Source organism: Macrotis lagotis, chromosome X, assembly GCF_037893015.1.
Source record: "Macrotis lagotis isolate mMagLag1 chromosome X, bilby.v1.9.chrom.fasta, whole genome shotgun sequence".
NCBI lineage: Eukaryota > Metazoa > Chordata > Mammalia > Peramelemorphia > Peramelidae > Macrotis > Macrotis lagotis.
This window is the reverse complement of record NC_133666.1, coordinates 543,581,170-543,608,650: the sequence shown is the minus strand read 5'-3', so window position 1 is coordinate 543,608,650 and position 27,481 is coordinate 543,581,170. Positions and strand designations below refer to the sequence as shown.

General features: G+C 35.7%; 1 protein-coding gene across 3 annotated transcripts in view; it reads right to left on the bottom strand.

Annotated features, from left to right (window-relative positions):
• Positions 1-27,481, bottom strand: part of SLC26A7 (solute carrier family 26 member 7) — a 175,930-nt gene that overhangs the window by 115,864 nt on the left and 32,585 nt on the right. Inside the window, exons 1-2 of one of the 3 annotated variants that reach the window (XM_074200058.1) lie at positions 18,818-19,137; positions 2,088-2,252 (exon numbers count right to left, since the gene is read on the bottom strand). In XM_074200058.1, coding sequence (XP_074056159.1) covers positions 2,088-2,246 — 159 coding nt within the window. In that variant the 5' untranslated portion in view covers positions 2,247-2,252; positions 18,818-19,137. Of the gene's footprint in view, positions 1-2,087; positions 2,253-18,263; positions 18,785-18,817; positions 19,138-27,481 lie in introns of those variants that run through there. The other 2 variants (XM_074200059.1, XM_074200057.1) reach the window with 2 other exon arrangements.

Here is a 27,481-nt window from a genome sequence, read left to right as displayed (position 1 = left end):
TATCACTAAATGGATGTCTTGTATTTGGGATTCTTTGAGGTATGAAAAGAAGTAGATGGTTGCTTAAGTCTATTCCAGATTCTGATGAAACTGCTGAAGAAGCTATACATGACATCTGACCTATGTATTTTAGCATAGAAAACACTAAATAGAATATTTGCTTTTGTTTGATTTGGGTTCTCATCTGGGTGTTGCCCATGGATTATAATTCAAGCCTTGAATTGCTAAATAAGTTCTTGGGCAATGAAATTTTCCTTATAAAGCCTGGTACTCAACCTCTGCTCCCCTTCAGGTTTAGATTAGTCAATTCAAAGCGTAATGACAGCTCCTCAAAGTGGTATGAAGTCATTAACATGTCATGACACTGTTGTGTCTTCTCACTTGACTGAAAGTTCATGAAAACAGGCTTTCTTTGTTTCACTAGATAATATTAGCTCTTACTATGACATGCATATCATAGGCATTTTATGAATACTTGTTATCTTGACTCACTAGTATTTTGAAAGCATAATTCTCTATATATGGCATTTCCTAGAAGGCAGTCTCCATTCTGTTAAACTAAAGTCTTGCAGATGATTAAGATTATATTCTGATATTAATTTCCATGGTTCATGTGATATCCATCCTTAATAATGACTTTAAAGAACACACTGATCAATGATGCTTTTAAAATCAATCTAGAGCTAGAATGAACTTCCAAGGTTGGTTAGCCTAATCCCTTTCACTTTCTAATTGAGGTAGCTGATTTAAGTGATTTGTCCAAGTCACATATCACACCTACAGTAAAAACAACAATTTGATTGCAAATTCTCAGGCTCCAGAATCAAATTTCATTGAAGAACTACTGATGAACCCAAAAATGTTAGCATGAAATAATCTTTAACATTAAAAGATTGGGGGGGCAGTTATGTGACACAGTGGATAAAGCACTGGCCCTGAAGTTAGGAAGATCTGAGTTTCAAACACAATAATTATCTAGATAAGTGATCTTGGGCAAGTCACTTGACTCCACTGCCTTGCAAAAAAAAAAGCAGACCTAGGCAGATACTAGGTAAGTATGCCTTGTTGACTATACTTTCATTTATTTAGCAGGTGTTATAGTATGGGAATATTATGAACACCTGGGGCACCATGGTTTTTTTTTTAAGTCAAATTCCATGAGAACCCACTGAAGGGCAAGAAAATTCAAATTCACAAAACCTAACAACCCTTTTATCCCTCAGGGCCAGGTGGCTTGCTGCTGATTTGGCTGCCTAAAGATGGGGTTCCTTCTGCCAATGTTTTACCAGGAATCTGGCTGCAAGTCATGGGAAGAATTTTATATGGCATATGGTTTTGTTAGGAAACTGGGTCAGTCTTGGGTTAGATGGTTAAAGGATGAATTTAATAGCATGTTTGATTCTGCAAAAGAAAAATAAATTAGTCATTTTCTCTTATCCTTACCCAATTACAACATGGTTTTAGTTTGCCTTGTAAGTGATTAATTTTAAATGAACTATTCTTATTCTAAATTGTATTTCAAAAATCCCAAACCATCTTATTTGAATAAAATCTGTCTAAAGAGACAGTTTAGCATAATAGATTGAATGTTGAACTTATAATTTGGGAGACCTGAATTTGAATCCAGTCTCTGGTACTTAAAAACTATGTGATTCTGGAAAAGTTACTTTAATCTCTTTGTGCTTCAGCTTCCTCAACTGTAAAATTAGAATAATAATAATTCTAACAACTTGAAGAATTGTAAAATTTCAATGAGATGATGCATATAAAATCCTTTTCAAACCTTAAAATGCTATAGAAATGTCATCTATTAATTATTACTTTATTATTATTTCACAACGAAAAAAGCGCTGAACTTAAAGTTACAGTATATCTGAGTTTGTCGCTTTTTAAGGTCACTTTTTGTGTGACCTTGAACTTAATAACTTAACCTCAGTTTCCTCATCTATAAAATGAAGGGTTTGAACTAGATGACCTCTGAGGTCCTTTTCAGCTCTGGAAGTATGATCTTAATATAGTTATAAACCACATTATTCTTTTTTTTGAAAGTAAAAAAACAAAAAAAGGAAAAGGACATAAGAACTCACATAAAAGAATCCCAGTGGTCCTGATATATAAGGCATTTTCATTCCAAGGAGATACTTGACTTGTGAGGTCACAACATGAGTGGCAGCTCCAGTTGTCATTGCACTGATCACAGGCTCTGTTAGCAAGTAAGTGGCACTACCCAGATGTAACACAAACATGGCGATCTAGAGAACCAAAGGCAAATAGACATCATCTGTAAGTCCTTTCAAATGCAATGTTCCTGAGCTTCTAAAATGATCATTTTATTAGGAAGTACCAGGGAATCCATAAGGAATAGGAATATCCATTCGTGAACTGAAAGCTCCCTTTGTCAAAAATTGACATCAGTGCCAATGTGACATAAAACATAACTTACCAATTTGTTTTATGTTTGCTCCTTAACAAAATTCCCAAGTCTTTTAAACAAAATTAGGTGCAAAAAGAAAGTTTAGTTAAAGCTGTTAAATTTCCTGATTTTGAAATGGAACCAATTTAAACAGAAAAAAAATTTATATACATATTCATATACCTAATATACAAATTCATATATAACAATAGCAATAAAATATATGAAAACCATATACTATTTAAGGAAATGAAAAAATATGGAAATTGACAGCAACCCATTGGTAATGATGAGCCTAATTCACTCTTTCACATCTGGTGGACTTGAGTCTCCCCAGGCACGAAGGAAAAGGATCTTCTGAGACCCTTCAAGAGTCTGAGACACAAACCCCAGCTGTTTTGGCTCTGTTCCCTTCACAGCAGCTGAAAGAAGACTCCTTGAAGTTGATATTCTGAGTAGGGTGCACAAGGAAGAGAGAAGGAAAGAGCCATCTAGAGTCAATAAAGACTATGAAAGAATCACTATAAAAACTATGTTCTCCAAACCCATCCATCCTCTAACATTCCCAGCAACACTCACCACTCAAATATACAGAAATTTATTAATACACAGGTGAAGTAGCAGTGCATAGATTCCTGCAATACCCAGGGAGAATGTGAAGGACACAGAATTCTTCTCCCACATCTCTATTCCCTCTTTTAAATAGTTCATCCACTGTGAGAAAACATCGGCTGACTCCCTACTTTGCCAGAAACACAGTGTGGCTCACTGTGTCTTAACACATATTTTTATTGTTCAGTCATTTTATTTGTGTCTGACTCTTCATGATCCTATTGGGGGTTTTCTTGGCAAAGATACAAGAGTAGTTTGCCATTTACTTCTACAGGTCATTTTACAGATGAGGAAACTGAGGCAAACAGAATGAAGTGACTTGCCTAGGGTCACACAGCGAGGAGGTCAAAGGTCAAAAACCAAAGGTTAAATAATCTATTCTACAGTTTTACCAGTAATCAATGTTAAATCTGATAGCCCACAGTTTCTGGAATCTACTTTTTCCCTTAGGCCAATAATTACTCAGTTCTACTCTTCCAGTCTTTCTATTTGCCATGCTTCCTCAAAGATTATTGAAAGTAGAATTACACAAACTCAGAGCTAGAAGAAATATCAAAGGTTATCCACTAAACTCATAGCTCAACAAAAATGCCCTCTACCACATAGCCAGACTTTGTTTGAAAACTTCCATTGGGAGGAATCCCATTATCTCTGGAGGCAGTCCAATTTCATTTTTGAATAGCTTTAATTATTAGGAAATCTCTTTTCCTAAATCAAACTTTAACTTACTTGCCTCTGAAATTTTTTACTTATTCTTTCTATTCCTGTCTTCGGGATGCAAAAAAGATTAAGTTTAATCCCTCTTCCTTCAAACATATGAAGCCAGTTACTATATCCCACCCCTAAATTTTCTCCAGGCTAAGCATTCTAGTTCTCTCAATTAATCTTCATATGGCATGATCTTGAGGCTCCTGTCCATTCTAGTCACCTTGCTCTGGGAAGTGTCCAGTTGATAGTCAGAACTAAACATAATTGTCAAAAAGTAGTCTGATCACAGAAAGTTGCATTAGGATTGTGATCTCCTTAATCCCAACAAAAACTCCCCAAGATCATGTGCCTTTAATTAGCTGCTATATCAATTAATCAATCAATCAATGCTCATTAAGTATCTAATATGTGGCAGTCGCTATACTAAACACTGAAGATTCAAAAAGACTCAAATGGAACTTACAATAGAGGGGAAAGCAATTCAGTAACTACATTACTTTCAGTCTTCCATTAGTATTATATATGAATGGCTAAACTTGAAATTGGGACCAGAAACAAAGAGGTAAAAAAATAGTTCAGCATTTGAACCAAGAGACCTGAACTCATTTAATGGATACTACTACTATTTTTTTTATATACATTGGGTTTCAATTCCCATTTCATTATATTTATTCTTATACTGATTATAAATTTCCTTCACAAAGAATATGTTGGCAAAGTTAGAATTTGTTTTTTTATTTGATATAAACATACCAGTTGCAAGAGGCAGTAAACCTCTTTTCCTTGTTCTTTTTGCCCTGAATATATCTAATAAATTCCTTTTTATTGTATTTATTATGAGCTCATTCAGTTATGCTTAGCTAATAAAACTAATGATGTGTCATGATATAAGTCAAATCATCTTTATTTCCATCCTTTCATCATTCATCATTTAAAATAATAGGATAACAGATTTAGATCTGGAAGGAACCTAAAGGCCATCTATCTAGTCCATTTATTTTAGAGATGAGGAATAGAATCAGTAGAGGTAAAGAGAACTGTCAGATATTCCAAAGATTGACAGGAGTAAGAATCAAGTCCTTTGATTCCAAATCTAGCATTCCCTACAGTGCCCTGTATTGACACACTGGAAGTCATTTTTACTCTATGTTTTATCCTTTGGTTTGACTGTTCTTACCAGAGTGTCCACTTTAAAAGAGGAGACTCAGACTTGTCTTCAGGCTGCATTTCTATCTCTCAGACTTCTTCTCCCAGGCTTTTACACTACTTTCCTTCTCCAACCCCCCAAATATTCACCTTCCTATTATTTACTATCTGAACCCATGAGGGCAAAACTGTCTTACTATCAGGTTGTATTGTCTCCCCAGGTTTGATAAATATTTGCTAACTGATTTTGTTGCTAATATCTGAGCACATTAGAGAGGTTCCTGTGCAGTCACTTTGGTTTCTTTTAATACTTGTCTTTTAAATCTTCATTAGGATCATCAGAGTTTTTCTTATCACATCTTTTTTTGAGATAGTCCCATGCCTCTTGAAAGTTAGCCAGAGAATTATTTCCTCTGAATATCCATTTTCAAAGTCTTTAATCTTTCTCTTTGCTGTAACTTGATTTAGTCATCATAATCTCTGGGATACAATAGTTGCTTTCTTCAATGGTTCCCGCCACTTCCACTTCTTGATTTATTGTGATTGAATTACAAATGACTGGCAAAGCAATTCAATTTTTTGAGCCCTTAATGCTTTAACAAAATGACAATACATATCTAGAGTTGAAAGGCTCAATCTTTACCATAACTTGAGTCTGACAGTTTTAGGATCTGAATGTGGATCAGAAAGGCATTGACAATCTTTATACATTAGAAAAAAATATCATTTCTGTTTCTCATTCCTTTTTATCTTCATCTAAATATGAGAGTTTGTCTTTGGAACATACAATTCTGCTCACTCATCTCTCCTATATTTCTTTTCTTGGACTTGGAGTTAGGAAAACCAAATATGGCCTCAAATACTAACTATATGACCCCAGACAAGTCACTTAATCTCTGATTCAGTTTCCTCATTTGTAAAATGGAGATAATAATAGATCCTACATGAATGAAGAACAAGGAGAAAAATGACAAGATAAATCTATTAAACCAGATACTATAAAAGACAACAAATATGATGTGGTGGAAGGGAATGATACTGAAAGAAGAAAGAATGGGAATGAGATTTCTGATTTTCAAATGCCTACCTGTACCAGTATTGAAAGTAAGAATAATAACATGATGAACTTCTTTTTATTTTTAAATTTTTATCACTATCTTCATTTCTAAATATATTCCTTTTCCTTTCCTACCCAGTGAACCATCCTTTGTTACAATTTTATCTTTAAAAAGAGGGAGAAAAACAGTTCAGAGAAACTAGTCAACATATCAATCAAGTCAGATTATGTGTAAGGTACCTCAACCATAACCCCCACTTTTGCTATAAAGGGAGGGAAATGTCTAATGAGTTTCACCATAAGTAATATAATGGGTGCTATATAAATGTTAGCTAACATCATCATTTTATTAGGAGACCCACTATATCAAGTATCAATGAGATTTACAAATGTTACATTTGTTGTTTATGTTCAGTAGTTTCAGATGTGTTCAACTCTTTGTGATCCCATTTGGGGTTTTCTTGGCAAAGAGACTGGAGTAGTTTGCCATTTTCCTAACCAGCTCATTTATAAATGAGGAAACTGAGACAAATAGAGTCAAGTCATTTGCCCTGACTCATATAGCTATTAAGAGTCTGAGAACATGGGGCAGCTAGGTGGCACAGTGGATAAAGCACCGGCCCTGGAGTCAGGAGTACCTGGGTTCAAATCTGGTCTCAGACATTTAATAATTACCTAGCTGTGTGGCCTTGGGCAAGCCACTTAACCCTGTTTGCCTTGCAAAAACCTAAAAAAAGAAGAGTCTTAGAACAGATTTGAATTCAGAAAGATGAGTCTTCCTGATTCCAGATCCAGCACTCTACCCACTGGGTTACCTAGCTGACTAATACTGTATTTACCTTACATCAAAAAATTCAAAAATCAGATTCCTCAGTGGATAAGTAGTTAAAGAATATTAAGAAATGGTTCATAAAGGAAAACCTGGAAACTATTAATAACTATATAAGAGGTTTCTCCAAATAACTAATAATAAAAAATTCAAATAAAAATAATTTAGGTTTTACTTCACACAAAGAAAATTGGAAAAGATAACAAAAAGATGGGATTAGTCAGTGTAGAAAGACAGACATATTCATAAATACACTGTTGTTGAAGCTGTAAATTGATTCAACTATTCTGGAAAACAATTTGGAGTTACTCTAATGCAGTGACTAAAAAATGTCCATACGTGTTGACCCACGTTTAACATTTAAATAAGTTACCATGAGAACATAGACAAAAATCAAGATTTCATATATATACCAAAAAGTATTTTTTGTAATAGCAAAATATTGAGTCTTCCTGATTTCAGGTCCAGGAATCCATCCACTGCACCACCTAGTTGTGTGGTGGTTTCCATATACATAGCTACTGGTTTCCATATACATAGCTAGTAATTGATGAATCTAGGATGCACAAATTTGGGTCTTTTGACTCAAAGTTTATTTAGTGATTTTTGGAGCCCTGGATAGGAAGACAAGAGTTTTCAGAGGTGAAAGTGACTATATACATGCATGTATGTATAAGTATGTGTACATATATATATGAATTGCATAAATGTATTATTATTTTTATTTTCACATGAATAAAAGGTTCCAAAGTATAGTGACCAAAACATTCTAATTTGGTCCACTATAATACCTGAGTTCACCAGATCATTGAATGTCAGAAATTACAAAAATGATTTTCTCACTTAAAATTAAATAACATTCCATTTACGAGTATCACTACTAGAAATAGGGAACAAAAACAGGTTTTGTTGACATGTTATTTGGATTAGGCGACTAATACTATCTGCAAGGGAAAAACAAGTAATTAGAAATGAATTTTGAAATCCTTGTTGGATAAGTTAGATACTAAGTATTGGAAGATCCAAAGGGTTGGATGTCGATGCAATTTTACATAAGGAGGCATTCATCTATTAGGAATCTTGATTTCATAATAATGTGCTAAACCAACATTGCTTTAAAACACTGACACCACTAAATTTATTTGCAAGTTAGATCATTTTGACCCTCCATTATGGTTTTATGATACAATGGTCTTTAGTCAAAAGCCAAAATGTCTGGAGATCACAATGACTCAGTAGATTATCTGTAAGCCCAAAGCAGCCAATGGAAAAGAGGACTGAAGATAGTTATAGGACTTGGTTTCAAATCTCAGTTTTGCTATTAGCTGTGTGGCCATTGGCAAGACACATGGTGTCTTTGTGCTTCAGTTTCTTCATTCCCTTCTAAGTGAACAAGAGCACTTCCAAGAGCCCATCCAGCTAAGATTCTACGATCCCATCTGTCATACCTCCTCATACCAGTTACCAATTATGTCAGAGGTATTTCAGTCAATGAACTTTATGCACCAGGTACTAGCTAATAAGGGCAAGACTTACAAAAAGAGGCAAAAGAGAGCCCTAACCTTGAGGAGCTCACAATCTGATGGATTTTTCAGTGGTAGGAATAATACTTGTCAGTGGTAGGAAAGCTGCCACCAGTTTTGGCAAGGTAAGAAAAATCACACCATATTTTCCATTTCAGGCAAACTTACTAGAGAACAGAGCAGTAAAGAAAGTACTTTGTGTGAATTGTTTGCAGCTTAACACCCCCCTTCAATTACTTATGTAGTAATGCAAACACCATCGTTTGCCAATATAGAAACTGGCAAACTGTTTCTCTCAACAATGAATGCCAAAACAGCAGGACTTTTTGTTGTTTTTTTCTATTTTTCTGTAACTGATATTTTTTTAAAGTACAACTCATATTATTAAAATAAAAATGTTTCAAGGGGAATAAGTAGGTAGCTATGAATTAGACTCAAGAAAAATATGGTTGTCTAAGGTTAACTAGACGCACAGTTCATTCTTCAATCTGAGAAAATCCTAGGATTGAAATATCAAAGGGAACCTTGGAAACCACCTAATGCAACCCCTTCATTTTACAAATGAGGAAACTCATACCCAAAAAGATGACTTCCACAAGGCTACCTAAGCTGATAAGCAGTAATGCTACAAAAATAGTTCAGAAAAAATTACTGAGTTCCATTTTCCCAAATGTTCAGATCTTTCCCTGTATTTAATTTTCAGTGCAGTGGGAGGTAATAGAATCAAAGATTTAAGGCTGTTACGGATCTTAGGGACCATTTGATCCAACTCTGTCATTTTAAAGATGAGGACACTGAGTTGCAGAGAGATTACATGATTCACCCAAGGTCTCACAGGAGGTAAATGTAAGCAGAAGCAAGATGAAAATTCTGACACCATGCCTAGCATCTCTTTACTTGCACTATTAGTAGGTTTTTACATTAATTTTTTTTAGGCCTTTAGGTACTATTTGGATTGTGATTACTTCAGTGGTTACAAAAATAGAGTTAAATTTGATTAAGTTCATTGTATAATCAATCCTATTTTAGTATGGAACTACAAAATATGAGAATATCTTTGTATTCCTTCAAAAGGACAAATGTCAGACATGCAAAGAGTTCTCTCTGTGGTTTTTTTTTTGGGGGGGGGTTAGGTTTTTGCAAGGCAAATGAGGTTAAGTGGCTTGCCCAAGGCCACACAGCTAGGTAATTATTAAGTGTCTGAGATCGGATTTGAACCCAGGTACTCCTGACTCCAAGGCCAGTGCTTTATCCACTACGCCACCTAGCCGCCCCTCTTTTCTTTTTTTTTTTTAAATAGCTCACCCCTTTCCAGGACCAAGAATAATGACTAGATGATATTTTTCATTTACCTTGTGGTTTTTCTTCTAAACTCCAACTCTCATTTTGTCAAGAGGTCCATTATTTGCCAAGACTAGGAAACAAGTACTCAAATCAAAGGTACACAAATTTACCATTTCAAGCCAAATTCAATGCTCCTACCTCTGCTTCTAGGTCATTTCCACTACCATAATAGAGCTCTACCCATGACAGACATGAATGGGAAAAACAGCCATTTCAGATTGTTAAATGACTAGAATATAGCACTCAGGAAAAACTAAGATTGTCAAAGTATCCTCCTTTTCAATTCCTCTGACAATCCAAAACATTTTTTGTAATCTTGTGCTTGATCTTTTTTTGTACACTAAAAAAAAAATCCTCCCAGATGGGATAAATCTTTAAAATTAAGAGTTCTTGAACTGGAGAGGTCAAGAAATCTCCTAAGATTTTTTTGCTAATGTAGACAATTGGATATAGAAAAGAATATTGTAAACACATGAGTTTCAATGAAAAATCAATTTCTTCTAATGATAATATATGCCATCTCCTAAATAAATGATATTAATAATAATTTAATAATGTTCCAAAAACATTTTGAATGTTATTGCTAATGAAGATGTGATGTAGAGGGAGATTGTATATTCTTTGGGGACAAAACAATGCCCAAGTCATCCCTGAATTGTAAGGGATTCCCCAATGAAGGATGGGCATGCAATTATAACTTAAAAAATTGCTAGGAAGTCCTCTGGGGAGTTTAACAAAAATGTCACTGCTACTGCACCTATAACATGATGATACCGTTATACTCATTCAACAAAATAAATAGCAATAAGGGGGTAGCTAGATGATACAGTGAATAGAGTACCAGCTCTGGAATCGGTAGAAACTAAGTTCAAATTTAGCCTTTACCTAGCTGTGGGAAGGGCAGGGCAGGGCAGGGCAGGGCAGGGCAGGGCAGGGCAGGGCAGGGCAGGGCAGGGAAGGGAAGGGAAGGGAAGGGAAGGGAAGGGAAGGGAAGGGAAAGAAATAGCAATAAAGTACCTGATCAGTTTCTTTTTTACAAAGGAAGAGGGGAACAATCAGCCCCCAACATTTGACTTTAAAGAATTTTATGGAAAGTTGAATTTTTAAAAATTATGTGTGATTTCATTTGGTGAAGAATTTTATAAAAACTGAATTTTTTAAAAAAATTTTAAATTAAAAAAATTACGTTTTTTAAATACTTGTGATTTTATTGGCATAGGAAACTTCTTAGTGAGCAAATTTCCTTTGCCATTGGAAATGATAACTGCTCTGTAACTAATAGTCTTAGTTGCAGAACTCAATTATCAATTCATGAAATATCCTTCAGTTGTTTTTAGTCACATGGGCACCCTGTAAAAAGTAGTCAAAATGTCTGGTACATGCTGTGAAGATTCACCAAGATAAAATTTGGCACAGTGTATTTTTTCTAATCATCATGTGTTCTGTATAAAAATAAATGTTTCTCAGATTTTATTTTGCATGCTGAAACAGTCCTGGAGATACTGAAGAAGAACACGTAAGATTCATTTCTCTGCTGTAGGTCAAAAAAGGAGGAAAGCATATGATTCTGGGGAACCTTAGTATCATATATGTGCTATCCACAACACATTCATTAATATGGCTTAGCCAATTAGACCAGATGAAATGGACACAAATTATAGACTAATGGAATTGACCTTGACACATGGAAAACTTTTAACTGATCAGGAAAGAGTCAGAAAATAGCTGGGGGAAAAATGATAACTGAGCTTATTCTTTTAGTTATAAATAATAATAACAATAGTTATCACTTACATAGCACTTGTTTTGTGCCAGACACTGACATAATAAGCATAAAACGTTTATCTCATTTAATTTTCACAACATCCCTGTGAGTTCCTATTATTATCCCCATTTTAAAGAAAAGAAAACTGAAGTAAATAGAAGTGATTTTTCCAAGGACATACATCTCAGTGGATATATTACTTAGTACATCTCTGAGGACAGATGTTTACTCTGGTCTTCCTGACTCCTATAGCAGCACTCTACACACAGCTAGAAGCAATTAAAGCTTATTAACACTTGAAAGCATTCCCAGGCAGGTATTCTGCATGCTCCTGGGGAAGGGGGAGGGAAGGATTTCAATTTGAAATGGCAAAAATATCTCATGCTGTCCATTTTCATCTGATTACTAAATCTGTCACGTTGACATTGTTAATGGGTGATTTTTCTGTGATATTTGCTTCAAGGTGAAGACAATTCTTTAGTTTTAAAAGTTTTTGTTGTTTTGAGTTTACTCAGGCTCCAATTGCTGCTGGCAAGATTGAAGTTAAATATGAGTAATAACTCCCTGACTCAAATAGTTGAGAGAAAGAGATACACATGACCAGTGAAGGCCATAGCCTTCTATCTCTATCTCTGTGGAAATTTTGAAGAAAGGAGGAGACAATCTTTTTTGGAAAGGATTTTCCATGTTTCTTAAAACTGCCTTGAGTCATGAGTTCTTTGGTAGTATGGTGAAGTTTTCTAAAGACCCTTCTATGAATAATGCAAAAAAATAAAAGTCATAGAATCACAAAGGAAACCAATTCTATTGAAATATAGTTATCCAAAAGGAAAAAAAAATGAAGTTCTTCAGCTCCATGTTAAAAACCCCTAGATGCTATCCTCCAAGAGAAAGAATGGACTAGCTGGCTTCAGCAGATTCCTTCTTAGACCTGTCATCCTATTATTTTATAGCTCCTCAAATATGTTCCTGTTAAATCAGGTCAAAAAGGGAGAGTCACTTTGCAAGATCTGAGTTCATTTGTTCACTTACACAAGGGGAGGCCCTGTCACTCCGAGCCTCCCTGTTGTCATCTTCTGCTTGTGCAACTCTCAGACAAAGAAACTGTGTCTCGCCATGAACTCCTGGAGAGAAACCCTGCGCTGTGGTTGCTTCAGAGTAGGGGAGCTTGGGAAGGTTTCCAGAAGTAAATGGGCAGAGGACAATCCCCAACTCCTCTCCAGTTCTTGGAAGACTCTAGCAGCAGGCAAAAGTCCCATCTTGGTGGAACAAAAAGCCACAGGGAGAGCAGAAGGAGGAAGCTTTTTTTTTTAAAAGTGACTTGCCTCCAGTTGAGGGTTTGTTTCTAGGGCAAGGAAGCTTATTAATGCTGGCATTTCAAGGGTCCCAACTTGGTTCTGAAGTTAGCACCTCATTGTGGTGACTGGGTATGGGGTTTATATCTTGGCCACTACTGTTGTTTAGCGGGAACATTTTTTTCTTTATTTTTCTTCTTTCTCTTGTTCTATTTCTTTCTCTGTTTTTCTCCTCCCTTCTTCTCTTCCCTTCCCTTTCTTATTAATAGTTGGTTTTCTGTGTCATTTGCTTAGAGGTGAAGACAATACTTTAGTTTATAAAAGTTATAGTTGTTTTGGTTTCCACAAGCTCAAATTACAGCTGGAAAGATTTAAAGTTAAACATTAGTAATAATGTCTTGACTAAAACAATTGTGAGACATCAACACATAACCAAGGAAGAATTTTCCTCTTACCTTTCTTCCTACCATCCTGTTTCTATCTTTTTTCTTCCTTCCTTCCTCCTACACTCTTTTTCTTTCTCCCTCCCTCTTTTCCTTCCTTCCTCTTCCTTCCTTCTTTCCTTCTACTAGATAGCAGAATTAATAACAAAACAAAATATTACATCAGTTCCACTGCAAAGGTTTTCTTTACAGAATGAGTTACTTAATTTGCTTCAGAAACAAACTAAAGGAATGGTTAAGGAAACCCCCAACTGCTCAATTCAACCACTGTCCATCAAAAGAACTGAAGTTTTCCTGTGATATTACAAACCTATGAGAAATAACATGGGAAGTATTTTAAAGATCAATTTTTAAAGTGTTTTGCTGAGTTTCAAATAAAACTTCAATCTAGATTCTGCCTTTTTTTCCAGCTGTGTTATTGGATGGTTGTTTGTTTGTTTCTGAGAGTGTTTCAGCCCCAAGGGTCAATAGATAAACTATGGGGGAAAAACTGTTTGGAATTCAACTACAGTAATATTGTAAAAATGAATGCACCCCTACTATTATTACTATTTTATTTTATTTTGGGTCTTTTTTTTTCTTTCTTCTTTTTGGTTTTTGCAGGGCAGTGGGGATCGGGTGGCTTGCATGTCACATGGCTGGGTGATTATTGGGTTTACGAGGCTGGATACGGACTCGGGTGCTCGTGGCTCCAGGGCTGGTGCTTCATCCATTGTGCCACCTGGCCATACCTACAATTATTACTATTATTTTTTTTAATTTTAATTTTTTTCTCTCCCCTTTACTTTTTCGCCCAAGCAAGTCTATCTATATTCATGGGGGGAGGGGTATTTTGTTTACTTGTAAACATGTATATTTTATTAATGTAAAAAAAACATTTGTACGAAATGAGAATAAAAAAACATTAGAAAATAAATAAATATAAAAAAAGAAAAAAAAATGAATGAAGTCCAGCAGAATATTTGCTCCATGAAGGTAGAGACTATTTAATTTTTGATTTTGTATCACCAATATTTGGCTCGGTGCCTTGCAAACTCTTAGAGGTTAATAAATGTTTGTTGAAATGAATCATTTAAATACTCATCTTAAACACTGACCAAATATATATAAAATCTAGATTCAGAGGGGAAAATAATTTTCTGTTACATAATACCAAAGCCCATTTCTCACAGAGAAGGGGGTCAAAGGATACAAACAAATAATTCTCAAAATAAGAAATGAAAACAATTGTCAATCATTTGAAAGAATGCTCTAAATTACTACCAATAAAAGGGGTTTCATCTCATATTCATCAATTGGAAAAAAATGACAAGCAACAGAAATAGCTGATATTGAAAGAATTGTGAAAAGACAAGAACACTAAGGCATTGTGTGCATAGCCATGGATTGGTAAGAAAATTTGTCTATCTTCTTTTATTTAGAGAGATTTCATTAGTAAGCATATCCCCCAAATAGGTCATTGATAAAAAAGAAAGTTCATCTTTTATATACCAATATATTAATAGCAGTAATTTTTTTGTGGTAGTGAGAATTGTAAATTAAAGGAGATGCCCTTTGATTGAGGAATAGTTAACCCAAGAAGAGAGATAAAAGAAATGCCCCCCAACATTTTCCTTTCCAGAGGTCAGGAATTACAGGTGTGATGTATTACCTATAATGTCCTCTTCTTTTTCTGAGTTGATCAGTTTTACTGATTTTGGGTGGTTTTTTGCTTCCTTTTTTTAAAAAAATTCTTTGTTATCAGTAATTAATGGTTCTTAGGAGAGAGGAAGAGGAAAGATAAAGGGGGAATACGACTGTATAAAAACAAAAGATATTTATCAATAAAACTTATTTTTAAAATGATATCAATAAGTTGGGAATGCTGGGACATGCATGCCTAAAATTTCTGCTTCTACAGGGACTGAAGCTTGTAGGTCTCTTGTACTGGAAAATTTCTGAACAGCAGTTAAGGTTAAAACCAATTGTGTATCCACACCTGCACCAATATGGTAAGCCCCTGGCAGTAGAGGGGCAGGAAGCAGCTTGCTTTTAAGAAGGGATGAACCAGCCCAGGTCAGAACCTGGTTAGAGCTATTCTAATAATCAACATTGGGATGGGACCTGAGCAAATACTGCATTTCCAGCTTGGGTAAGATAGGGAAAGCCAGTTTCTAAAAACACATAAATAAACAAAACTTAGTGAATATCAACATTATAAAAAAACAACTTGTTTTTTCCTTGATTTCTTGGAAAAGAAAATTAAAGGACCACAACCAAATGATAATTAATATCTGACTAAAGGGCAGAATGTAATTGGTTGGTTTCTCTGAAAAAGGAACCACAACTAGCACTAATACATTAGTTATAAGAACATTTCCTCCGCTCAACAAAACTCTCAGTAAAACTCCTAGGCAACCCACTCAAGTATCTCAAAAGCACTCATTGAGAGGCATATAATTTATGTGCTAATTGTAAAACATCTGTGCATTCATTTAAGCAGGTTCCCTAAATATTTATTAGGCATGTTGGACCTGTTCTAGTTTTTCTCTCTATTATAAATCATAAGAAAAGCTAGAATGTATATACTGCTTTAAAATTTGTAGAATAGTATATAATTCATTTTATCCTTATGAATCCTCCCTACCCCTCTGTAAAGAAAGTTATCATCATACTCATTTATGGATAAGGAAACTGAGGTTGAGAGAAGCTAAGTCACTTATCTTGAGTCAATCAATCAGTCCATAAACACTTAATAAGCACCTATGTTCCAGGCAATATATTAAGTGTGGGGATACAATAAGAGACTAAAGACAGTCTCTGCCCTCAAGGAGCTTAAAATCTAATGGGGGGGGACACAATATGTAAACAAATATACACAAAGCAAGCTAAACACAGGATAAATAAAAAAAAATTTAACAGATGGAAGACACTGTGAATTGTGGAAGGCTTCCTACAGAAGGTGAGATTTTAGTTGTGACTTAAAGAAAGCCAAGGAAGTCAGTCAAAAGCAGAGGAGTGTGAATGATCCAAGAATGAGGTACAACCAGAGAGAATACCTGGAGAGGAGAAGTGGAAGTTGGAACAGTTAGAAGAGCAGCATCAGAGTCCCAGGACAGGAAGTAAAAGATAAGAAGACTAGAAAGGTGAGAAGGGGATAGATTTGAAAAAGTTTTGAATGCCATAGTATGTTGTATTTGTTCCTGGAGATAACATGGAGATAACAGGAGTCCACTGGAATTTATTGTCTGGGAGTTGGAAAGACCAGACCTGAATTCTAGGAAAATTGACCGAAGAACAGATTGGAGTGGGAAGAGACCTGAAGCAGATAGAATCATCAGCAGGCTACTTCAATAGTCAGTGTGATGCACTGTGGTTCCATTGTTTCCTGCTCATTTCCTACAAATAACCAAAGGGAGCATATCTTCATCAATCTATATATAGATGTCTCTCATGAAGATTTTATATGGATAGGAGAGTAGGTATATACAATAAGAAGTCATTGTTCTAAGTCTTTTACAAATATTATCTCATATGACCCACCCAACAACCCTACAAAGAAGGGCCATAATTATCCCCCTTTTATAGTTGAATAAGCTGTGGCTGGGGGCAGCTAGGTGGCCCAGTAGATAGAGCACTGGCCCTGGAGTCAGGAGTCCCTGAGTTCAAATCCAGCCTCAGATACTTAATAATTACCTAGCTGTGTGACCTTGGGCAAATCATTTAACCCTACTGCCTTGCAAAAACCTTAAAAAAAAAAAAGAACAAAGAACAAAGAAAAAACTGTGGCAGATGGAGGGTAAGTGATTAGGTCTTCCTGATTGCAGGTCCAAGGTTCTATCCACTTTGCCACCTAGCTTCCTATATTTATACCTAACAAAAGTGGTTACTTGTTTTCTGTTTGTTGACTCTGTTTGAAAGTTGTAAGATTTTATCCACATTTTTTGTTTCTTCTCTTTCAGTTGTCTCATATCTTGATCCCTCTGTATCCTAACAATTTTGTCACCTCCAGCATAATCTATTCTATGTACAGCTGGTCTAATCTGGCTGCCTTTCTTTTTTTTAAAAAACTTCTGAATGTGATTCTATTTTTTTCAATTATATGCAAAGTACTTGGAAATATTTTCCAAAGTCTTTTTGGAAATTAATTAATCTTTTGTAAGTTTCTGAGATATAAATTTTTCTGCTTCCCTCCTTTCCTTCCCCCCCTTCCCATGACAGTGAGTTCTGATATAGGTTATGTATGTACAATCATGTTTAGCATATTTCTGTATTTGGCAAGTTGTGAAAGATGAATCAGAACTAAAGGGGGAAAATCATGAGAAAAAGAAAATATACATTAAACAAGTTTTCAAAAGTGAAAATAGTATGTTTTGTCTTCATTCAGTCCTTAGGGCTTTTTTTTTCCCCCGCTGGATGTGAATGACATTTTCCATCACAAGTCTTTTAGAATTATCCTTGATCACTGAACTGCTGAGAGGAACTAAATTCAACACAGTTGTTCAACACACAATGTTGCTGTTAGTGTGTACAATGTTCTTCTGGTTCTACTTACTTTTCTCAAAATCAGTTCATACAATTCTTTCCAGGCTTTTCTGATGTCCAGCTGCTTGTGGGTTTTTTGTTTGTTTTTGCAAGGCAATGGGGTTAAGTGGCTTGCCCAAGGTCACACAGCTAAGGTAATTATATTAAGTGTCTAAGGCTGAATTTGAGCTCAGATTTTTCTGACTCCAGGGCTGGTACTCTATTTACTACAACACCTAGATGCCCCATGCTCATGATTTTTTATAGAAAAATAGTATTTCATCATATTCGTATACCATAACTTGTTCAGCCATTCCCCAATTGATTGGCATCCCCTCAATTTCTTTGTCACTACAAAAAAGCAGCTAGACAGTAAAACTTTGCATACTCTTTGATTCAGCAATACCACTACTAGATCATAAAAAAGAAAAAAAGACCCACATATACAAAAATATTTATAGCAGCTCTTTTTTACCTCTTCTATTAGCGTACAGAGCAGATGCATTGGTCTAAGTATGGTGATTGGTAATGGAGGTAACAGTAGGAAATAATGATATTTTTGGCAAATCTTTTCCTTTTTCCTTCAATTTTAATCCTTGAAAGGCATTGGGATGACCTTACTTACCCGTATATCTTGCCAAGTTTTCCTTAAACTGGTTTTTACCCTCCACTGACTGCTTCTCTCTCCTTTACAAGATCATATTGCTCATAATCCTCCATCAACCCTCTTCATGTGATTTTATGGAATTTATGGTCTGTAAGGGGATAATAGACAGAGTATGTGGCCATGTTCATCCTGAGAGTCATTGAGACCTGGGACAACAGGAATGTCCATACCAGAGTGCTCTGAACTCAGGAAGGAGCTCTGGCCCTTCTCTCTCTTTGTTCTCCTGCCTTTCATCCTTATCTTGTTGAATATTCTCAGGAAGGACCTTTTGTCCTTATCCCTCTGCCTTTCATCCTCATATTGTTCAACTGTCCCAGGAAGGAGTTCTAGTCCTTATCTCTCTACCTTTCATCTTTATCTTGTTGAAGATTCCACATTTTTCCAGGATACAGACCTTTTGTGGCATACCTCTTATATTTCCACAGGCCTGGAGATGAGGGATGCTGATACAAGGGGACTAGGCTTATATATACCCTTATTTCAACTATGTAAGTCAGAGATGTAGCATATACCTGCAATAAACAACTTGCTTATCTCTCACTGGCTGACTTTCATTATTGAACATGCGGGACATGTCCGGCGGAGCTCCCCGAAGAGTTGTGTGAATTAAACTGAGACCCGGCTGCCCAGAGTGGACCGCAACAATGGTCTAACCCATTGTTGCTTTTTTGCATCATGTCTCTCTGTTTGGCAAGTAAATCCATTGTTTGTTTACTTCTTAAGCAGCTTTGAACTGGACTTGTCACTAACTTTTTGACTCCTAAACAACTCTCTAAGGTGCCAACCTTTATTGGCAGAAGTGGGAGGGGAAGTGAATAACTATTTATATGCTGTCTATAACATACCAAACACATCCTAAGGATCTTTTATAAATATTATCTTGAAACAAACCTATGAGGTAGTTGTTACTTTTATCCCCATTTGAGAAAACAGAGGCAAACTTCCGTTAAGTGAGTTGCCCAGGGTCATACACTTAGTAAGCAAATGAAGCTGAATTTGAACTCAGTCTTCCTGACTCTAGGCTCAGCACTGTGTCAAACTGCCTAGAGCAAGTTTCCTCAGTGGGGCGTTCCCAATACAGATGAAATCCAGGTCCAGATACTATCCCTAACTTTTGGATAACATTATTATAGTCAGTGTCAATGCCATTCTTGTTAGTTATTTATCATTTATTTTAATTATTTATTTAAATAGTTTAGAATTAAGATATTTCAATTATTTTTAAGACTTTTTCTTACCATTGTCCTTTTTTTTGTTTGTTGCTGTTTTGGCTTACTAATTCTGATTCGGTGTCTGACTGCACAAAGAAACTGTCTACCCCATCAATAACAATTCTATTCCTGCCCATTAATATGTTGTGCTTCAGAGCTTGGCACCTTCCATGCCTACCCATTTTTTTTCTTAAGGCAATGGAAATACAAAGACAAAAAGGAATCAAATCCTATCCTCATGGAATTTACATGCTACTGGTGGGATATGACATGTAGACAGATAAGTATGTTAAAAGGTTAGGAATGACAAGGACAAGGGAGAGACCAGATAAGGTATACAAGGAATATTTGAGGAGTGAGAGAATCCTAAAGGGGGTGGGGGTGGTCAGAGAAGTCTGCATAGACAAGGTGAAACCTGAATTAAACCTTGGCAGAAATAATGAGAAAGGCAAAAATGAGGAGAAATACGTTCTGAGAACACCTTTGGGGATGTATAAAGATGAAAAAGGGTCTCAACACTCATCATATATGATGTTGAATTAGAGAAAACTAGATATTTATTCAGTTTAACTTAAACATAGAGTACTTAAAGGGAAGCAAATATTTTTTTAAAGGTCAAAAAGGTAGACTGGAGTCCAGGTGTGGAAAGCATTAAATCCTAGGCCAAGGAAATGCATCTTACCCTAGGAACAAGAGAAAGCTACTGACAGGTTTTGAGCCAGAAAGGGTCATGGTCAGATCTTTATTTCAAGAAGTGACTAAATTAATTGATTGAACAACTTTTGGAGGATCAGGGATGAGCTGGGATGAGGTAGGGAGAAAGGAGGAAAGATCATTCTTCCTCAAAGATTGGAACAGAAGAGAAAGATGATTATGCTATAGAGATTTTGAGGCAAAGAGAAAGAACAATGAAGCAGCTCATGTCATACTACTGCCTTGATATTTTCAGCAAAATAGGAGTGAAAGAGGATAAAGGGTTTGAGGGAAATGAAAAAAGATTGTGACATCTGTGGCAAACACAAGGAGGAATCAGTAAGGGATGAATAAAAAGGATCATCAAATAGTGAAAGCCTCACAAAGAAAAAAACAAACTAGATTGCTATGATCCATATCTGGCCACTGGACCCAGAATAACTCCAAAGGGAAAGAGTAAGGTTTCTGACTGTGTACAACTCTGCATCACTTAAATCCAACTCACTGGCATGCCATGGCATCACCTCCCTGATGTCATGGTCCTCTTCAGGAATGCAATACAAACAATAAGACTGCATAGACTATGTATAGCAGATGTAAATAACACAGTTCTGTGACTTCTTCTTTAGTAATGCTCAACAGCCTGGGCATGGGGACAGAGAAGTCTCTTTTCCTGAATTCTACTTGCACATCTCCAGCTTTGTACTGTACATCTCAAACTGAGGAAGACCAAAAACAAAACTGTGCAACCACAACAGCCTCTGCATTGGTCTGCATCTATCATTCCCTACTCAAGAAATTCTAATGGTTCCTATTGTCTTTAGGTTCTGGGGTCCTCTGTTTAGTATTTAAAAAACATTAACCTGCTGTATCCAATTTATCTTTCCAGTCAATTAATAATTATTTCCTTATTGGACTTTACTGTCCAGTCAAACTATCCTTCCTGCGAATAAGGACATTATCTCAGGTTTCTTTGTCTTTGCAACCAGCATCTTGAAAGTTAAAGCACTTCCTCTTCATTTATGTGCTTAGAATCTCTTGATTTCCTCAAAACATATCTCATACATCACCTCCTAAATGAAGTCTTCCCAGGTCCTTCCCCAGAGCTACCAATGCCTTAACTTTATATAATCTGTAAACATTTTTAAAGGTAAGTTGCTTGAGGGCAAAATCTTTCACTTTGTCTTTGGATTCTTAGCATATAAGTCCTGGCACATATGGGCACTTAATACTTTCTGACTTGCCAAACAGGCAAAGCAATTTGTTATATGGTCTATGAACAAGTAATAATGTTTGTTCATCATTTTCGAAGAAGTCCATGACATCAAGGAGGTGATGCTATGACCATCACATGATTTGGATTTGAGTGAAGGGGTAGTCCACTAAGTCACCAGACTCACTTTCTTCTCTAGAGCCACCTGGGTCCAGTGGTCAAAAATGGATCAGGATGACTGGAGATGACCCTGAGGTTAATCAGGGTTAAGTGACTTGCCCAAGGTCACACAGCTAGTAAGAGTCAAGTGTCTGAGGCTGAGGCTTACTACTCCTGTCTTCCCAATTCCAAATTCAGTGCTCTATGTCCATATACAAAGACAGTCTTTAATGACTCATCATCAGAGGGCAAACACTTTGAATTCCATTTCTACTCAATGAATAAAGGCAATTTTAAAAGACTGTTTAATTTAAAATTAAAAAGGAACTAAGTCACTGAGAATGTGGCCCAGAATTCACCTAAAATAAGGGAGGCATGCATGCATGGTGCTTTTTCAAACCCTTTCACTTTATGGATGAGGAAACTACAGGGATCCATGTGATCCAATGGTCATCTATCTAGTTAGAGTACAGAGTACTAGGAGTTCGATCTTTTTCTCCTCATTCCTAGTACAATGTTCTTGCCAACTTGCTACCCCTATACTCCACTTATAAAAATGAATATAAACTACTGCATGGGCATACTGAAAAGATTAATTTCTTAATGTCTAGTAGCTTATTTCTGTAACTCCTCAATTAGCAGTATTCAAAAACTCCTAGCTTACTTGGTCTTCTAGGAAGTTGCACATGGCCATTACAAGAAAGAGTTAATTAAGTCCTATGTTGTTTCTACTTAGTTTGGTTTTTTAATTTAATCTTTATTTTAATTTAATTTGGTTTTATTTTTATAATGTAAATTATCATATTAAATTTAATTTAATTGTTAATTTATGGTTTGTAACTATTAGGAGGTGGCACAGTACATAGTGCACTGGACTTGGGATCAGGAAGATGACTTCTTGTCTCCCTATATCTCTTTCTACCTCTGTGACCCCAGGAAAGTCACATACCCTTTTCCTGCTTCAGTTTCCTCATACATAAAATGGAAATAATAAGCATTTATCATCCAGGGGTGGATGTGAGTCTTAAATGAGATTAAATACATGCACACACCACACACCCCTATATACACCTATACATATTTAAACTCATTATAAAACTCTAAGGTTTGTTAAATGTTTTGTATAACGATGTAATTTGCCACAAGAAATTTGTGATATAGGTTTTATTACCCCAATTTTAAAGATGATAAAACTAAGACTCAGAGTCACTAAGATACTTGACCAAGGTTACAAAAAAGGAGTGAGAGTTGATTTTCCAGAATTACTTCAACTTCATGAGTCAATAATTGGGGAAAGGTGGAGGTGAGGTGTATTTTGAAAGGAAAATATATTGTCCCACCCACAATGTGCCCAAATATTGGGCACATTCCAGAATCCTGAAGGAATTTTATAACTATGTCTTTTTTTCTTCTTTACCAAGGGATAAGAACTAAAGTTATTTGCAAGTGAAATCATTCATCTTATATTTTTCAAAAGTGTTTAAAATAGGGGAGTAAGAATCTTGAATATTTCTTCTATTCCAAGGGATTCTCTGATCTTGTCACTCAGAAAATGGGTATCTCATTTTATTACTGTCCCAAAGTAACAACATTTTCCTACCTGACTTTTTTTTTACCAATATAGTTTTCTCCAAGAGATTTATAGATATGGGTCAATGGCTCTCCTCAGACTCATATCCATTTCAAACTGGCTCCAGACTCTGGCCTTAGACACTGTTCATATATAAGCAAAGTCATAAATTTAAGAGGTTGTAAGTTCTGGGGTTTTTTTTTAACTATCCCTCCCCTTTAACAAACTTCCCAATGGGATGAGGTGAATAATGGAGTAAAACAGAGAACTGAACTTGAAAACAGTCCTGGATCAAGTGGGAAAAAACCTGAACTTGTCCAAAGACCTGGTTTAGAAGCAAAACTCTACCACTGACTAGTTGTGTGACATTGAACAATTCACTTTACTTCTTCTGCCTCTACTTCACTGTTTATTCATCTGCAAAGTTGAAACAACAGGACTAAATGGTTTCTAAAGTTCCTTGCAGCTCTAGATACTATGATGCTCTAATGTGTATTTAATAACCTTAATTTGGAAAAGGTATTGCCCCAGTCAGTTAATTCAAAGAAAAACCCCATAGATTCCTATACTGCAGAATCTACTGTTTATAGAGTTCCAAATTCTTGGATAAAATAATTCAGCAACTAAGGAACTTTTTATTTGTTTTAAATTGCCTCCACTAAAACGCTGCTCTGATGCCAACTCTGGTTAGTGAATATGTTTACAATTTCATCTCAGACTCATCCCAAATGCTAGAGAATTTCACAAATAGAGTTAGGATGTAAGGAGGGGAGAAAAATGTTAATGGGAAAAAGAAAATCTAAGTTAAAAATAAAGTAAAATGAGAATAACTAATCACTTCTAGATGCTGTTACTTAATATTGATTTAAAAAAAAAGATAGCCTGTTCTTAAGCAGCTCACATTCTAGTGGAAAAGACAACATATAAACAATTATATACAAATAAAGCTATATACAGGATAAATCAGAGAGAATTAACAGAAGAAAGGATTGAGGAAGGTTTTGTATAGAAAGTGCAATGTTAGCTGAGAATTAAAGGACATCAGGGAGGTTAGGGTACTCTATGCTCCATTAATTCTTTACCACCCACCCCTTATCATTTTCATTCATTTTATACATACCATACCTTGTACCTCAACTACCAGAACATCCTCTCCTGCCCCTACATTACACCCTTGCAGTTCCAACTTGAATTCCTACCTGTTCTTTTCATCTAATCTCATACACCAACTTCTTCACAGAGCTTTCTCTGAGCCTCTTACCCACAGTCAGATGTAATCTCTTTTAATAATAATTTATTAAAAATGTAATCTCGGGGCGGCTAGGTGGCACAGTGGAGAAAGCACCGGCCCTGGAGTCAGGAGTACCTGGGTTCAGATCCGGTCTCAGACACTTAATAATTGCCTAGCTGTGTGGCCTTGGGCAAGCCACTTAACTTCATTTGCCTTGCAAAAACCTAAAAAGAAATAATAATAATGTAATCTCTTCTTCCTCCAACATCTCTTGGGACTTTGTATATCTCTTCTGTATTTGTCACATCCTATTTTATATTATAGTTCAAATTTTATTATTGAGTAACTATGTAATAGATGTATTATAGATGTAGAACCAGAAGGTACTTTAGAGACCAGAGACCACCTCATTTTACAGATAAAGGGTAAGCAACTTGCTTGAGTACTGTTTCTGAATTCTACCCTTTTCTTCATGGTGCATAAGGTTAGATTTTTTTTCCTTAATAACTATTGCTATAAAGTGGCATAGATGCTGCTTCCATGTCTTTTGGCACCTATTAGACTGTACACTGTACACTCCATGTCCTATATATTCTAGGATTTAATGTATCCTTAGAGATAACAGATCCTTAATAAATTCAATTGAATTTGTGTATCATAGTAAGTGGGTTGCTTAATGTTCAACTGGATTATTAAATAAACTTGATGATTCATTTGTTACTGAGCCAGTTGAGGGTTGGACATCACTACCACCTCAAAAATCATTGTCATATCATATCTGGTATTTTCAGGTCTCTTAACCACCCAGTTAAAACCCCACATAATATAATTAGTTAGAAGCAATTCAAATTACCAATTTTGAATATGACAGGCTTGGAGCCAAGGCAAGTATATCCATATAATGCTTACTCTGTGCTTAGTACTTTATATTTATTATCATTTGATCCTCACTCTAACATTGGGTTATTGTCGTTCAGTCCTTGAGGTTTTCTTGTGAAAAGATACTGGAGTGGTTTGCCATCTCTTTCTCCAGATCATTTTACAGTTGGGGAAGCTGAGGCAAACAGAGTGGAGTGATTTACCCAGCATTACATAACTAGTAAGTGTCTGGGTCAGATTTGAGCCCAGGTCTTTCTAAAGCCAGGCCCAGAGCTCTACCTACTACACTACCCAGCTATCCTGACTGTTATCCCCATTTTACAGATGAGGAAACTGCTGCGTTACAAAGGGTGACTTGCCCAGAGTCACACAGCTAGTGTCGAAAGTCGTATTTGAATTCAAGTCTTCAAAGATTATAAATATCAAATGGTGATATAAGAGAACTGGACTTGGAGTCAGAAAGATTTCAGTTTATATCCCAAATGGACACTTAATAAAGCTGTGTGATTTTAGGCAAGTCTCTGAATTGTCTCTAGCCTCAGTTTCTCATCTCTAAAATGTATACAATGATAAAACTACCTCAGAGGGTTGCAGAAAGCATTGAATGAGATAATATATGTATTACACTTTGACAAACTTTAAAGCATTAGGTAAATACTAGTTTGGTATTGTCACAATCTCCATCTAAACTATCAGACATGAAAGGAGAATTACAATGAGGGAAATGGCTGATAGGACTTAAAGGGTCCCAGTTTTCCATGGAGAGATGAGCTTGAGGGTCAGAGAGAGTCCAGCCATCTGTTCAGAAATTGGCTGCAAACTCTTCCATGTATAATTGAATATCCTGAGGTGGAGCTAAGTGCTAATAAAAGCAGCTGTGTGATAAAAAATGTGATACAGGACGTATAAGTCTTGGGATCATATTTTTCTTATAATTAAAAGATCCGGAAATTGAATTATGTTATTGAAATATTATATTTAATTGGTCCATCTCTTTATCTGGTGATCCCAGTACCTTTAATTCTTGAAATATAACATATGATTTTTGAAAAGTCATTATTAGCGCTCTAAATTCCCTTTCTTATTTCTCACCATCAGTATTTTAATTCCAAGTCTATGTAAAGTAATAGATAGTAGTATTAAATCTTAATGATTTAATACTCTTTCTAGCTGTGGATTCCTTCATTCATGGGAATGAGACTGACTGAAAAGAAAGTCACTAAAAAGTTTTGCTTGTAATAAGTCTTCCTTCTCTGATTATCTTTCAAAATAAAGTCCTACAACTCAAAACCCCGGTATGATTTAGACAAAGGGGAAAAGGTCCAGACTTTGCAGAATTATAAATTCAAAGAGAAATTGCAGATGGAAAAGACGTATTAGGTCATCTATCCCACCCCCTGCCAGTACTGGATTTCTTCCCACGGCATATTCTCTAGTGTTCTGCCCAGTCCAGTTGGTGGGGAACATTTCAAAAATATAAACCTTATGTGGTGGAAAAGTATACACATATTTAGGTAAACTCTATCTTGGTAGATGCAATTTTGATCGTTTAAAAATGTTGCATTGGTGTTTAAAAAAAACTCACAGCATTATAATTTCCCCAATAATACCCCTTCCCTCCATCAATTTAGATTCCTCCTTTAATAACAATAAAAAATAGTTCCTCCAAATCAACTATCACAGCAATCACACTTGGCAATGTATGCATAATTCTGTAGCAGGTGTTTACAGTCTCTCAGATGAGAGTATAGGAGTATGTTTCATTCCTCTTGAGCTAATATTAGCCATGGAATTTAATCTGAAGCTTGATGCTTTTCAGTGTCATTTTCATTTGGGGAAATATGGAATTTCAAAGAAAACATATATATATAGAACTTATTTTTTCCCATCTCTTTTCCTCCTAATACAAGTAATCTTTTCCTTGGCCATATGCATTTGATAAATAATGCCGGGCAATTCATATTATGTGTGGCATTGGATCAAGATAGTACCTTTTAAATTCATCTTTCTGACTTGTCATTCTGTACCATTTTGGAGAATAATATCAAAGCTTAATGAAAATCTTTTAATATTTTGAACTACTGGAATTATTTGAGGTATGAATAATGTTATCTCTGTGTCAATCAAAAGGGTTTTAAAACTAAACAGAAACTGAAGCAAAACAGTTCCAAATCTGAGGCAACCTATCCATGTCTGACCCACTATATTCACATGGCAAAT